The sequence below is a fragment of the Sinocyclocheilus grahami genome, unplaced genomic scaffold, assembly GCF_001515645.1.
Source record: "Sinocyclocheilus grahami isolate Dianchi unplaced genomic scaffold, SAMN03320097.WGS_v1.1 scaffold1916.1, whole genome shotgun sequence".
NCBI lineage: Eukaryota > Metazoa > Chordata > Actinopteri > Cypriniformes > Cyprinidae > Sinocyclocheilus > Sinocyclocheilus grahami.
Genome location: NW_015507095.1, coordinates 40613 through 57256, shown reverse-complemented (window position 1 = coordinate 57256; position 16644 = coordinate 40613). Strand labels below are relative to the sequence as shown.

Sequence of the window (16644 nt, the reverse complement as noted above, 5' to 3'; positions counted from 1 at the left end):
AATACATTTTAATGGGCATAATTAAGTGTGAAAATAACAGAAGGATATACAGTCAAACCAAAAATTATTCAGAGACCAGATATAATTTTTTATATATTTTTTTACTAGTGGGTCCAGGACACTATAGTTAATTTATGTAAGTGAGGATAGCAAAATAAAGTAAACTGTGACAAATCATACCCAAAATTTCTTCATACAGTGGACTACCAGTAAAACTGATACAAATTTGGGTCTAAAAATTTAGACAGAGTCTGGGGAAAAAATGTAAGTTGAGGTTTGCATGAAGCTTGGTGACAGAGCAAGTACCAAAAATAAAAGTATCGGTATCAGGCGAGTACTGGAAAAAGTGGTATCGGTGCATCCCTGAGTATAATGCATACGTGTGCGGAGTTGGAATTTTTACTTTTTTTGACTTTCCTATTCAAAATTAGAACAATAATTGGCGTTGGTGTGAACATTTCTTATGCATTGATTTGCTGTATTTCAGGTCTTTTGATGAAAACTCAGAGCCAAAACTCTTCAAATCGCATAATTTAGTGGAACAATAATATAATATAGAATCATCCTCTTTAAAGAAATGAGGCATGAACATATGATAATTTATCATTATCTTTATAAATGTGAGCTAAAGACGTGATTCAATATGTGTGTCCTTCTATGTGAAATTATCATAAATACCAGTTCATGCTGTTTGATTATGGCCTCGAAGGTCATAGTAGGACGCGGTTAGCCCTTGCGTACCCTGTGGAAATGCGGCTAATAATTTCTGACTGGCATATAACAACAAATCAAACAAACGTAGATGGGTAAAGGCGGGGCCCCCTACAAAGCGGGGTCCATGGGCTGCAGCCCAGTCAAGCCCAATGGTAAGTCCGGTGGTCTCAGACCAAGAAGGTCAGCAGATTTATTAGATATTTAGATATTTTAGCAGATTTGTGTCCAGAAATCAGCATCAGGAGTAATAGATAGGTCTGATTCCCATTTAGCGTTTGGTAGGGTGACCATACATGCCATTTTCCCAGGACGCGTCCTGGCCAGGATTCAAAACCTAGATATTTTGGGCAATATAGAAATCCTGGCCAGGACGCATCCTGGGAAAATGGCACGTATGGTCAACCTAGCGTTTGGTAAACTTAATGCATTTTCTGATCTTGATATTATTCTGTATATTTTGGAGAATAGTTTTTTTTTTTCTTTTGAGGCGGAGGAGGTTATATTATTTAGCTCTGAGGTTGAAAGGTCTAGGTCAGGGGTAGGCAAGTTCGGTCCTAGAGAGCCGCAGTCCTGCAGAGTTCAACTCCAACCCTAATCAAACACACCTGAACAAGCTAATCAATGTCTTCAGGATTACTAAGGCTATAGGCAGGTGAGTTTTGTTTTCAGGGTTGGAGCTGAACTCTGCAGGACTGCGGCTCTCTAGGAACGAACTTGCCTACCCCTGGTCTAGGTTAATGGTCCGAGTGTTGATTTTTGATTGGATAGATGATTTGATATTTAGGTATCCCAAAAAAACTATTACTCCCGATGCTGTGTTTCTGGACCAAGTAGGAAATTGTGGCCAGCATATTACTATGAAATATGTGTTGGAGTTGTGTGATGTCCTTTTCACACGTAAGTTAATGCCCATGTGTGTAAGTTAAGCGGCTTCTTGTTAACTGTGAAATCTGGGTTATTCCAAATGGGGGTGTATTTAGATGGTGCAAGAGGGGTGTTGTGATTTGGTGAAATTTCCACCAGGCTGTCAGAGCTGTAGCGGTCATTGGTGTTTTAAAACGGGTGTTTTTTGATTGTCTGACTGTAGAATGGTAAGTCTGAAATGCGAAAATCATTGCAAATTTTTTGCTCAACATCTAGCCATATGTTTTCTGATGGGTTTGAATTAATCCATTTGTATATATTATGAAGCTGGTTGGCCATAAATTAGTAGAAGAAATGTGGTGCTTGTGTTTTTGGTTTCTGTAAAGTAGTTCATTTAATTCTTGGGGTCTTATTTTTCCTGTAAAATTTGGTAATGTTTGGGTCTAAAGATTTAAAGCAGGTAAGGGTGGGTTGTGTTGGAATCATTGAGAATAAATAGTTTAGTTTAGGGAGTATAGTCATTTTAATTACTGATATTCTGCCATTAATGGATAGTGGCAAGTTCATCCAGCGTTGGAGATCGTCATCTATTGTTTTAAATAATGGAGTGAAATTAAGACTAAACGGCTCTGACAGCCTGAACATTAATGCCTAAATTTGTGATGTGATTGGTGCATAGAGGGATAGGTGATGTCTGGGATGTCACATCCAAGCTGTTGGGATGTAATTAAAGAATAGAAGATTTACTCCAGTTGATATTCAGAAATATTAGAGAATGAATCAATAAGTAATTGTTTCTTGTAATGATGATGGGGGTTCTTGTAGATACAGTAATAAGTAATCTGTGTAAAGACTGATTTTTTTTGGTGTATGTTTAATGTTTGTACTTTATTGTAGCTGTTTTGATGGATGGCTGCTTCTAATGGTTCAATAGAAATGGTGAATAGTGAGGGATAGAGTGGGATCCTTGTCTAGTCCCCCGGTGCAGTGTGAAGCTACGTGATGTTAGTCCATTGGTGAGGACAGTGGCTGAAGGTGATGAATACAGAATTTTGATCGAGTTAATGAATGAATCCCCAAAACCAAACCTCTCTAGTCTGGAAAACAGGAATTTCCAGTTCCAGAGTAACTATGGTGGGTTTTTGCTTTTTGAATTGAAGAATGATACATTAATTTGAAAAGTATGCGTGTATTGGTGGATTCAAGTCTACCTTTAATGAAACCGGTTTGATCTAGATGGATTATAGATGGTGTGACCTCGGGGTGTGCTCAAATAGTCGAATATTCGATCTGTAATCATTATTCGAAAAGTAAAAACTAGGGCTGTGCGATATGGGCAAAAAAAAAAAAACCTATTGCGATTTCTTTGATCAATTTTGATTTTAATCACGATTTTGACACACACAGACATGCTTTACAGTCATTAATACATGAAACATATTTCCAAAAGAAAGCCAATTAGAGCTTTATCAAAAAGCTGTAACATGTCTCTAGAACAGACATATGGCAAAATAATCACTGAGTAAAGGTGCAACAAAATGTCTCTAGAATAGACATATGGCAGAAAGCAGAGAAAAAAAAAGTGTCCAGGATTTTTTTTTGCCATGCATTGGTCATAGAGCTCTTTGTGGCGTTGCCTCAGATGTTGAACTAGATTTGTTGCGCCAAGTTTACACGTACTCCGTCTGCAGTGCGTATACAGTAGTGATGGGAGAAACGAAGCATTGAATCAATTGAACCAATTGCTTCAAAAAATGATTCGATGTTTCGAAGCACTTGAAACAGCACATGCTGACGACACCTGCTGGTGAAAACGTTGTAAAAGCATCAAGAACTCAGACCAAACTTACAAAACAAATGGAAATATTTTTTTAGAAATACAATTTTTTAAAATAAATAATAAACACTTAAATACTATTAAATATTAGTGCTTGTGTTATGTGTTTTATTTAAGTATAATCAAACCCTTAACACACAATGAACTAAATTAATTATTTAATGAATTTTTCATTAGAGCTGTCTATAAAAACCAGCGGCAAGAGTAGTGTTATTAGTCAGGAGAAGGAGGTGGATTTAATTCTATTGTAAGCTCATTTTGTTATTTTTAAGGTATGATGTGGTTTTTTTTAGGTTGAAATACTAAATGTTTTTAAAAAATATTTTTAAACTATATAGCCATCTGTGTTAAAGGGAAGTTATCTTTTGTTTAACCCACAACATCTGGCCCTGAATTCTTTATTCGAATATTCGTTTTGTAATCATTATTCGAAAAGTAAAAACAAGGGCTGTGCGTTATGGGAAAAAAAAAAAAAAAAACCTATTGCGATTTCTTTGATCAATTTTGATTTTAATCACGATTTTGACACACACAGACATGCTTTACAGTCATTAATACATGAAACATATTTCCAAAAGAAAGCCAATTAGAGCTTTATCAAAAAGCTGTTACATGTCTCTAGAACAGACATATGGCAAAATAATCACTGAGTAAAGGTGCAACAAAATGTCTCTAGAATAGACATATGGCAGAAAGCAGAGGAAAAAAAAAGTGTCCAGGAATTTCTTTGCCATGCATTGGTCATAGAGCTCTTTGTGGCGTTGCCTCAGATGTTGAACTAGATTTGTTGCGCCAAGTTTACACGTACTCCGTCTGCAGTGCGTATACAGTAGTGATGGGAGAAACGAAGCATTGAATCAATTGAACCAATTGCTTCAAAAAATGATTCGATGTTTCGAAGCACTTGAAACAGCACTTGAAACAGCACATGCTGACGACACCTGCTGGTGAAAACGTTGTGAAAGCATCAAGAACTCAGACCAAACTTACAAAACAAATGGAAATATTTTTTTAGAAATACAATTTTTTAAAATAAATAATAAACACTTAAATACTATTAAATATTAGTGCTTGTGTTATGTGTTTTATTTAAGTATAATCAAACCCTTAACACACAATGAACTAAATTAATTATTTAATGAATTTTTCATTAGAGCTGTCTATAAAAACCAGCGGCAAGAGTAGTGTTATTAGTCAGGAGAAGGAGGTGGATTTAATTCTATTGTAAGCTCATTTTGTTATTTTTAAGGTATGATGTGGTTTTTTTTAGGTTGAAATACTAAATGTTTTTAAAAAATATTTTTAAACTATATAGCCATCTGTGTTAAAGGGAAGTTATCTTTTGTTTAACCCACAACATCTGGCCCTGAATTCTTTATTTTTTATAGTACAATTTCGTGGGTTTTTATGTCACATGATTAACTGGGCAACCAGAAGTGGTTCATGGGTTCACTTTGAGATCAACACCCCCTAGTGGTGAACCATCGGAGTTTTTGAAACGTTTCGAAACAGTGTGATGTAATGAAGCTTCCTTTGCTAAAATCACATGACCTGGCTGGTTTGATACGCGATCCGAAACACTGATTCGAAACAAAAGATTCAGAAATAGTAAAAGACGTGCAGGTGAACACTAATGCTTACTGAGCTCCTACTCCCATCATCAGTGTAACCCAATATTTAAAATGTCTTTTAAATATTTACAAATATGTGACCCTGGAGCACAAAAGCAGTCTTAAGTCGCTGGGGTATATTTGTAGCAATACCCAAAAATAAATTGTATGGGTCAAAATTATTGATTTTTCTTTTATGCCAAAAATCATTAGGATATTAAGTAAAGATCATGTTGCATGAAGATATTTTGTAAATTTCCTAACGTAAATATATAAAAACTTTATTTTTTATTAGTAATATGCATTGCTAAGAACTTCATTTGGACAACTTTAAAGGCGATTTTTTTCAATATATATATATATATTTTTTTGCACCCTCTGATTTCAGATTTTCAAATAGTTGCATCTCGGCCAAATATGATGTATAAATCTCAATTTTGAAAAATTGACCCTTATGACCCTTTTGTGGTCCAGGGTCCATATGTTAGCATACTACTTGTGATGTTATTTCTACTCTGCTTTTCCTTGGGACAAGCAGGGATTTTCCCTGCTTTACATACTTTTGGCCAATAAACCCAGTGATATCAGCGTTGGTTGCCATGCAACAAAGAAGCCTGTTCGACTTCCTGGGGTGTTACGCATTCCGGGGGGAAGGGTCCATGGGTCCTCATATGGCTTGTTAACTGAGGTTACAGAGTATTTGTCATATAAAAAGAGAATATATAGTGTGTTGGATTGGTCCAGACGCTACAACTTTAAAATGACTTTGCAATGAGGCAATAATAATTGGTTCAAATAAAATATCAAAAGCAAGTAATCATATGGTTTTATTGAACAAAACAGTTAAAATACATAATGTAAAAAAATAAATAAATAAAGTGCCTGCAGAGAGCGCCAACTGCCTTTACTGCACGATCTAATCCTTGTTTACTATTGACTAAACATTTAATTCAGCCACTGTCATTTCTTGAACAAGAATATGTGGACATCAGAACTTGCAAACTCCGAGCGAGGGGTTCAACTTTTATTTTGAAGTTGCGATGAACAGTTATGCATTCTCCTGTATTGGCGTAGGTTTATAAATGATTTAACTTATAAATCTGATAGAATTGTGCACATTGTTCCCAAATGAACGTTATAAGCAACTCAAACTCACAGCATATGCAAAGACGGAGTTTGAGATGGTCCGCACATGTAAATGATAACCGTTTGTGTGGAGCAGCATTTACTGTGAACGGAGCCGCTCTGAGACACACCTAACCTACACGCATAGCCTATAAATAAAGCGCATATTAAACCTGCAGCGCATAGACTATATTTAATTGAACCGATAGAATCGCAGTCTTTGTGACTTCACAATAGCATTATGCTCTATTGTGATTTTTAAATGGTTTTAATATTTCATGCAGCCTTAGAAAATGGTCTAATAATGCTTTTCATGGATTCTCTTCTGTGGAATGAGTCACTTCAGGTATTTTGGCAGGTAATCGACACTGGCAAAATGCAGTCAAGGATTTTTTATAATCAAGTACTCAAATTTAATCGAGGAATCGTCACATCCCTAGTGGATATCATACTGAATTACTTGATTTTAAATAGTTTCTCCCACGTTTCTGTCTTAAAGGGTTAGTTCACCCAAAAATGAAAATTGGCTTGTGTTTTACTCACCCTCGAAGCATCCTAGGTGTATATGACTTTCTTCTTTCAGACGAATCCAGTCAGAGTAATATTAAAAATTGTCCTGGCTATTCCAAGCTCTATCATTGCAGGTGTTGCAGTTGAACAGTCCACAAGTCGTCAAATAAAGCTTGCACATTCATAATAAAACGTGCTTCACACGGCTCCGGGGGGTGAATAAAGGCCTTCTGTAGTGAATCCATGCGGATTTGTAAGAAAAAGATCCATATTTCAAACGTAATAAACACTTTTATATCACTTCCGCCAACTGTCATACGTGGAAGCCGTGCCGGCGGATGTTGCGTGATTAATGACGAACGCGGAGAGACAATAAAACAAAACGCCAGTCACGAATTAGAAGTGCAAACCGAAGATTTGCAAAGAAGAATGTCGGAGGATTTCGATATAAGCCAAGAGGAGAATGGTTTTCCTTTGCTAAAGTAAGGAAACTTTGCTTCCTTTGCTCCTGTAAACAAACTCGTGAGACTAGCATGCCTCAGAGGCGCGCGCGCGCTGCGCATACATCAAGTGTCATCTGCTGGAATGACTTCCGCTTTTGACAGATACCGGAAGTGAGAGAAAAGTGTTTATTACGTTTGAAATATGGATATTTTTCTTACAAAAACGCATGGATTCACTACAGAAGGCCTTTATTCATCCCCCGGAGCCGTGTGAAGCACGTTTTATGAATGCGCAAGTTTTATTTGACGACTTGTGGACTGTTCAACTGCAACACCCGCTGACTGCAATGATAGAGCTTGGAATAGCCAGGACAATTTTTAATATAACTCTGACTGGATTCGTCTGAAAGAAGAAAGTCATACGCACCTAGGATGCTTCGAGTGTGAGTAAAACACAAGCCAATTTTCATTTTTGGGTGAACTAACCCTTTAATGTAATACCATTTTTAAATTAGATTTAAACTAGAATAAAGTAAAGAGATAACAGAGAATAGTATGATGTATAAATGCTTTTTTTTTTCAATACAGTAATACTTTTTTGAGGGGTGTGCTTGATGTAATATGCAAATAAAAAAACTACAAAAAATTTATCAAGAAATAACTAATTTATTTTGATTTGCGGGTAAAATAAGATTTATGTATTGTGATATTCACCTGTAGACATTTGTGATGGCTGATGGCTTTGAGTGTGTGTGTTCAGGTGTGTGGTGGAAGCTGGATATGAATATAACACAGATATTCATCTTGAACCTGCTATTCTGGAGCAGATGTTAAACAAGTCACCCATAAAACATGTCAGCAAGGTGAGCAGATGCTGTTCTGATGCATTGTTTATGTATTCCTTTATTTTTAATTTCTTAACTGCTCAGCTTGTAATATGCATGGTTGTGTTTGTTCCTCAGGTAAAAACCCCAGTACTTCTGATGTTGGGGGAAGATGACAAGCGTGTTCCCAATAAGCAGGGTATTGAATACTACAGAGCCCTGAAGGCATTGCAGGTACCAGTGAGGTAAGTACAGTGACACTGACACTTATTAGATGGGGTTTCTTTTATGAAACATTTCTCTGCTCTGGATCATTGGTTCATTAGTGTATCCGTGTGTCCACAGATTGTTGTGGTACCCAGGCAATAATCACTCTTTGTCCAAAGTCGACGCAGAATCGGATGGGTTCATGAACGCTGCTCTCTGGATTATCCAACATCTTTCTCTGTGATATCACTTCCTCTCCATAAATCATAACCAGCTTTTATTACACTTTATTAAAGTGATTTTAGCGTTTCTTCAGCTTTGTCGTTGTCATATCGAGGCATCAGCTTGGTGCTTTCCCGTCAGACCACAAAGGGGAAACTCGTCAAAATCTGTCTCTGTGTGATGCGAAAAGCACTTGATGAGGTTCACAGGCATATTGTGTGATATCTGAAGAAGTTAATGTGATATTTAATGAAATGGAATTTACACAAAATGGCATCTGAAAAGATTTCTTACTGTTCTCAATAATGGTTTTAGTTTTCAGTTATTGACAAGTTATATTTGTGCCAAACTGGTTCAGTGTAGCTACTTTGATTTTCTGATGGTCTTCGGCTTTTTGTAATATGGTTACTTTCTGGGATATGTACTAAATGACTTACTGCATTCTTTTCAATAAAAAATTTGACTTTCTGTATATCTGAAGAGAGTAACTTTCTGTGAAGCTGATTTCAAACTGATTTAAAAAATGTGTTGATGGAACATCAATATCAGTATCACAGTGAGTACTAGCAGAAGCTTGTGTCTCTACAACTGAAATGCTATGATCATGCAATAAAAAGGGAAACCAACCAACTAACAAACAAATAAATCCGGTTCAGTGCAAGAGAGGAAAATATATAGTTTGGGCTATAGCCCTGACAGCCCAGTGCTATCCACTCCTCGACTTCGCTTTTCAAGGCCATCCAGGAGATAAGTGGCACGCTAAAAGCTCTTGACCTCAGCAACAACGAATTCCACTTTATAATGAAGGGTATGGGACATCGCTTCACATTCCTTCCACACTTATCACCTCTTAAAATACTGAGTCTAGCGAACAATCACATTGGTCTCAGAATCTCTAACATTCTTACTAGTACTTCTCTGAAGTATCTTGATTTCTCTGGAAATCGTTTGGACATAATGTGGGACTCTAGGCGTAACCAATACCTACATTTCTTTCAGGGTCTTACTAATCTTACACAATTAGACATTTCTGAAAATCAGCTCAAATCATTCCCCCAGAGGAACTTGCCTTCAGGTGCTCAGAGTGGACTCCAACATGCTGAGTTATTTCCCTTGGGACAACATCTCAGTTCTCGAACAGCTCTGCCACCTGAACCTTAGTTCAAACATGCTTTCATTCTTACCTAATGTGCATTTTGAGTCTCGTAAGCCTGGACCTAAGTCACAATCGACTAGTTGCGATCCCAAAGGCTCTCCTTAGTCAGGCAATAAACCTTAAAAACCTAATGCTTAACCACAACCAGCTGAAGATACTTGTGCAGGCTCTTCCCATGTCATTCCATAAAGGTTATGTACTTTCTGTCCTGTTGGGCAGCATAAAAACAAGTCCTCCTGCAAACTCATGCTGCATGCCAATCCTTTTACTTGTAGTTGTGTTATCTCTGGGTTTGCCAAATTTCTCAGAGAAACTGATTTGGATATCCCACACCTCACCACAGAGGTTCACTGTGCTTATCCAGAGTCATTGGCTGGTGTGAATGTCCTCTCGATAGATCTTCACTCATGCCAGGAGATATTTGGGAGCGTTGCTTTCCTCTTGCTTTCATCTCTATGGTTGGGGCCTGTGGTACTGCATCCAGATTTTATGGACTGGACACAAGGGACACACTCCATCTAATGGTGGCAGCATGGCAGATAACCAGTATGATGCGTTTGTGGTCTTTGATACGAGTAACAAGGCAGTCAGGGATTGGATCTACAAGGAGATGGTTGTGAAATTGGAGAACAGAAGGAGATGACTCTTTCGACTTTGTCTAGAGGAACGGGACTGGTTGCCTGGAGTATCATGCATAGAGAATCTCCACAAGGCCTTTTACAACAGCAGAAAGACGGTGTTTGCATTGACTAGCCCTAGTGGCTGTTCTCACGAAAGTGGGGTCATCCGACAGGCCTTCCTCCTCGTTCAGCAGTGCCTTCTAGATGAGAAAGTGGATGTTGCAGTTCTAGTTTTGCTGGACCTTCTCTTCCCCAAATTCAAATACCTTCAGATGAGAAAACAGCTCTGCAAAAAACCTGTTCTGTCCTGGCCCAAGAACCCAAGAGTGCAGCCACTCTTCTGGAATAATTTACGTGTTGCTCTTGTCTCTGACAATGACTACGTTTACATGCACACGAATAATGAGATGATTTCCAATAATCAGAGTAAGGACATAATCGCATTATGATGTTTACATGTCAAGAGCAAAGCTCTTCACTCCCGTTTACATGCAATTTACATTATTCTTATTATTCGCTAAGAATTGTGGTTAATTTTTTTTACTGCCAGTATTCACATACCCCACTGCACCGAACAAATGATGGACTCAGAAAGAGCAGGTGTGTTAACTGGCCACTGTTTTAATTTAGGCCTATTTAAGTCTAATGCAAAACACTTTTGTATGGTTGTATTCCATGCTGTTTCGGCGCCATAGAAATGTGATGGCAATTTGTTTGCCTACGCTGCCATCTCATTCTACTCGCCGTTTCTGGATGAGGGTAAGAAGTAGAGACTGGTGGCAGCGAGTTGTGTTTTCCCCTAATGTGATTCATTCTTCCCCTCCATCGTTTCTAATCTGCGTATTATTACAGGTGTGCGTCACGTCATTCATGTATGTCACGAGCACATGCGAACTTTGGTCAGAGCGGCAAAACTGCGATTAAGGCATTTACATGCCTATATATTTGTATTAAAATCAGCATACGCCACCTATGTTAATACGATTATGCTTGCTGCCAATATGAGCTTAATCGCATTATTTAGATCGAAGTATTGCATTTACATGAGGTAAAGTTTAATCGCAATATTGCCAAAATCTCATTATAATCCCATTAAGAAGGTGCATGTAAACGCACTCAATGATAGAGCCTACAACTAGAATGTCACAGAGAGCTTATAAAAAAGGATGAAATGTAATGAGAATGTTGTTTTATGTAGTCCTGTTGTTTCAGGATTTTGTTTGTTTGTTAGAATGTATGATCTTATCATGGGCTACTGGAAGTATTGAAAATATTCAAAGATGTTGCAATACTGAAAATCTTAACATCTTCTGGCAAACTCAGTGATTGACAGTGATATTGGAGCTGTGTGAAGTTCCCTGCTGCTTTAAACGTTCCACCATCATTCCGGTCCCCAAAAAGCCCAAAATCACTGGACTTAACGACTACAGACCTGTCGCTCTCACATCTGTGGTCATGAAGTCACTTGAGAGACTGGTCCTGGCCTACCTGAAGGACATCACTAGACCCTTGCTGGATCCTCTTCAGTTTGCCTACAGAGCAAACAGGTCTGTGGATGATGCAGTCAACATGGGACTGCATTACATCCTGCAACACCTCGACAGACCTGGGAATTACGCAAGGATCCTATTTGTGGACTTCAGTTCGGCCTTCAATACCATCATGCCTGACCTTCTCTCAGACAAACTCACCCAGCTCTCCGTGCCCACCTCCATCTGTCAGTGGATCACCAGCTTCCTGACAGACAGGCAGCAGCTAGTGAGGCTGGGCAAACTCACATCCAGGACTATCACCATCAGCACTGGCGCCCCCCAGGGATGTGTACTCTCCCCACTGCTCTTCTCTCTCTACACGAATGACTGCACCTCTAAAGACCCCTCTGTCAAGCTCCTGAAGTTCGCAGACGACACTACAGTCATCGGCCTCATCAAGGATGGAGACGAGTCTGCTTACAGACAGGAGGTTAAAGAGCTGGCTGTCTGGTGCAGTCTTAACAACCTGGAGCTTAACACGCTCAAAACTGTGGAGATGATCGTGGACTTCAGGAGAAAACCCCCTGCACTCCCCCCACTCACCATCATGGACAGCACTGTGACTGCAGTGGAGTCATTCAGGTTCCTGGGCACCACAATCTCTCAGGACCTGAAGTGGGACACTCACATAGACTCCATTGCAAAAAAGGCCCAGCAGAGGTTGTACTTCCTTCGCCAGCTGAGGAAATTCAACCTGCCACAGGAGCTGCTTAAATAGTTCTACTCTGCTATCATTGAGTCTGTCCTGTGTTCATCCATAACTGTCTGGTTTGGTTCAGCAACCAAATCAGACATCAAGAGACTACAACGGACAGTCAGGACTGCTGAGAGGATTATTGGTGCCCCTCTGCCCAGCCTCCAAGATCTTTACATCTCCAGAGTGAGGAAAAGGGCTAAAAAAATCACCTTGGACCCCTCACACCCAGCCCACTCTCTCTTCGAACTGTTGCCTTCTGGTCGGCGCTACAGAGCACTGACCACCAGAACAGCAAGGCACAAGAACAGTTTTTTCCCACAGGCTATACTCAGTCTAAACAATTAAGCTTTCAAAATTATACAACTAACATAGTATATTTATATTAAACTGCACACTTTGTAAATAACATATCTATCTGCACACTAACAAACATATCTGTACATTTATCTAAACAATTACATTTTTTCCTATACTTCTATTTCTGTATATAGTATATTATTCAAATTTTTTTTTTATTATATTAGTTTTATATTACATCCCTACTGTGTTATTCCTATGTATGTCTACACTATCATGTATGTGCGCACTATGTTTGTACTTTCTTCTACACTGGAAGCTCCTGTCGTCAAGTCAAATTCCTTGTGTGTGTGTAAACATACTTGGTAATAAAGCTCTTCTGATTCTGATTCTGATATGCCAGAAAGTAGAAACAGCTGAAAGATAAAAGTATGTACTGTCACATCTAAATAAGTACTTGTTCTTATACAGAAATGTATCACTCACAGAGATTTATGGAGCATAAAATGACAAAACTATTTGAATTACTGACAAGTGTCATTTTAAAAAACTGAATATTATGTGGTTTAACAGTTTTAGATTTATTTATTTTTACTTGAATTTTGAACGTTTGAAATTTAACACAATTAAATTGTTTTAATGGCAGATTTTTAGACATGTATTTTCAAACAGCAGATTTTTTGTTCTGAATTCTTAGACTGCAAATATCCAGATTTTAAAAATACAGCTTCAAGTTTTCAAGATGAAGAAGAAATTCAGAACATCAAATTCAATATTCTAAAATTCAAAATGCAGAAATTCAGATTGCACAGAAAGTAGGTCAGAGATCATCCACAGGGAAGAGTAGATGATCTCTGAAAAGTCGAACTAAGCATTTTGGCCAATTACTCCGCTGACCGGGAGGGGATATGTTCGGTTCACTTAGTTTTGTCATGTCCACTACATATTAACTCGTGGGAACATGTTAATATGTCGTGGCCACAAGATCATTTTGTCGAGGTAACGATATCCTTATGTCATGGCCACGCGATGTGAAGTTGATGGCCGAGAGAACAAAATCCATTTCTTGACTTATATTGAGGGAATGACAGTGCTTGAAGTGGGCGCTTTTTCGTGCATACCGGCAAATTTGACATGTTACTTGGAGTCAAAGCGTCTGTGTCTGGGTGATTAGAAATGACACTATTTAAAGCACACTACCAGGAGGTGTCACATCTCATCTCGACAATTCACATGAATTGAATGCAAGCGGTCTACCGCAGGAGTTTTCAATGTGTGGGGCGAGAGGGCATGTCAGGAGAGATAGAATAAAAATTAATTATTGATTACTAATTTGAATCAGTACATTATAACGAAAACAATACCTTAAAAATGAAAAGAACAGGTTTTTGCGATCACATCATTTTAAACCGCTCAGTCATGGGACTAAAGTTCAGGATGCTCACACTCAAACAAGTCATGTCTCAGATCAGGTCCGAGGACTGGTTCGTCACGATCGATCTAAAAGATGCATACTTCCATGTCTCCATCCTTCCCAGTCACAAGAAGTTCCTGAGGTTTGCTTTCGGGGGTGAAGCTTATCAATACCGGGTTCTTCCTTTCGGCCTTGCACTCTCACCCTGCACTTTCACGAAATGTGTGGATGCAGCTCTGGCTCCCCTGCGACTCCAGGGCATCCACATACTCAATTATATCGACGATTGGATGATTTTAGCTCAATCAGAGCAGATGGCGGTTCGACATCGAGATGTCGTTCTTGCTCACATGAAATAATTGGGGTTAAGACTAAATGCCAAGAAAAGTGTGCTTTCTCCAGCTCAGAGGACCACTTATCTGGGCGTGGTGTGGGATTCGACCACGATGCAGGCACGTCTGTCCCTTGCTCAGATCGAGTCTATCCTCACTGCAGTCAAGAGAGTGAGAGAAGGCCAGTCACTCACTGTCAAACATTTTCAGAGATTGCTGTGTCTGATGGCAGCTGCGTCCAATGTGATACCTTTTGGCCTGCTGTACATGAGACCCCTACAGTGGTGGCTCAAGACCAGGGGGTTCTCCCCAAGGGGAAACCCGCTTTGCATGCTCACGCGGAGGTGCCTACGTGCCTTAGACATGTGGAAGAAACCTTGGTTCTTGTCTCAGGGCCTGGTGTTGGGAGCTCCTTGTTGCCGTATAACGCTAGCGACGGATGCATCCCTCACCGGTTGGGATGCGGTCATGAGTGGCCACCCTGCCCGTGGTATGTGGAGCAGTTGCCATCTCACTTGGCACATCAACTGCCTGGAGATGCTGGCCGTGTTTCGAGCACTGATCTAATGACCTAAGAGATCGTCATGTGTTGGTGCGCACCGACAACACAGCGGTGGTCTCTTATATCAACCACCAAGGTCTGCGTTCGCGCCCCTTGTACAAGCTGGCGCACCAGATCCTTGTGTGGGCCCAAAGGAAGCTCCTTTCTCTAAGAGCTGTTTACATCCCTGGGCATCTGAATATGGGAGCAGACATCCTGTCGAGGCAGGGGCCGAGGCCCGGGTAATGGAGGCTTCACCCCGAGGTGGTGAAGCAGATATGGAGAATTTTTGGCCAGGCTCAGGTGGACTTGTTTGCAACTCAGATGACATCGCACTGTCCCCTCTGGTTCTCTCTGACCCATCCAGCTCCTCTCGGACTGGACGCTATGATGCAGACTTGGCAGAGGCTTCATCTGTACACTTTTTCCCCGATCGCTCTGCTCCCGGGAGTTCTGGAGAAAGTGCGCCGGGACGGAGTCCGGCTGTTGTTAGTAGCCCCGTTCTGGCGGGGCCAAGTATGGTTCTTGGACCTGATTTCTCTTCTCAATGGCTTTCCATGGGAGATTCCCGTCAGAAGGGACCTCCTCTCACAGGCGGAGGGCACGATATTTCACCCCCACGCTGGAAGTTATGGGTGTGGCCCCTGAGGGGGCACAACTCTTAGCTTCCGGTCTCTCAACTGAGGTTGTTGAGACCATCCTCCAATCCAGAGCTCCCTCAACGAGGAAACTGTATACCTTGAAGTGGAAACTTTTCACTTCTTGGTGCGGAGACCGCCAGCTCGACCCAGCTAACTGACCGGTTGGTACAGTTCTGGAGTTCATGCAGGTCCGTTTTTCTGCAGGGTTGACCCACTCCACACTAAAAATCTACATGGCGGCCATTGCGGGCTACCACGGCCCTATTGGTGGACAGTCAGTGGGCAGACATCCCCTAGTTGCACATTTCCTCCGCGGTGCGCTGATCGTCCTCCGGTACGATCCCGTGTCCCTCCATGAGACCTGGCTGCGGTGCTAGAAGCTCTTTGTGAGCCTATTGAAGAGATTTCTGATCGCTGTCTCACTATTAAGACTGCCTTCCTTCTGGCGATATCTTCTCTAAAGAGAGTTGGGGGATATGCAGGCCCTCTCAGTGGCCCCTTCTTATATCAACTTTGCGCCTGGTCTGGCCAAAGCCTTTCTCTACCCTCGAGCGGGGTACGTTCCTAAAGTCCCCTCTTCTGCACCACGGCCTATCGTACTCCAGGCCTTTTGTCCTCCTGCCTTCCAGGAGCCCGACCAGCAGAAGCTTAATTGTATGTGTCCTGTGTGAGCACTGGACGCATACATCCACAGAGCTGCCCTGTGGAGAAGGGTGGACCAATTGCTTGTTTGCTACGGTCCCCCTAAGAGGGGTCTTCCTGCTACAAAGCAGACCCTCAGCCAGTGGATAGTTGATGCCATCTCCATTGCTTATGAGTCCTCTGATCTCCCCTCACCATTGGGGGTCAAGGCTCACTCCACTAGAATTGTGGTGGCCTCCAAGGCCTTTTTAGCAGGTGTGCCTAGGCTGGACATCTGCAACGCTGTGGGTTGGTCCACACGTCTCACGTTCGTCAGGTTCTATGGCCTAGATATGAGAGCCACACCGGGCTCTTCTGTTCTCTCACCCTAGCTTCCACAACTGGGCAGGGATTTGTAAGTCTGGCGGCATGGGCAT

At 40.7% G+C, this 16644-nt stretch overlaps 1 protein-coding gene and 1 pseudogene across 1 annotated transcript in view; both read left to right on the top strand.

Moving 5' to 3' along the window:
• LOC107573312 (acylamino-acid-releasing enzyme) overlaps positions 1-8831 on the top strand; it is a 33524-nt gene extending 24693 nt beyond the window's left edge. Inside the window, exons 19-21 of the mRNA XM_016259751.1 lie at positions 7851-7966; positions 8066-8172; positions 8273-8831. Of these exons, the coding sequence (XP_016115237.1) occupies positions 7851-7966; positions 8066-8172; positions 8273-8378 (329 nt within the window). The 3' untranslated portion in view covers positions 8379-8831. The remainder of the gene's footprint in view (positions 1-7850; positions 7967-8065; positions 8173-8272) is intronic.
• Positions 8832-9472: 641 nt separating this feature from the next.
• On the top strand, positions 9473-11256 carry LOC107573318 (toll-like receptor 7; annotated as a pseudogene).
• Positions 11257-16644: the final 5388 nt, after the last annotated feature.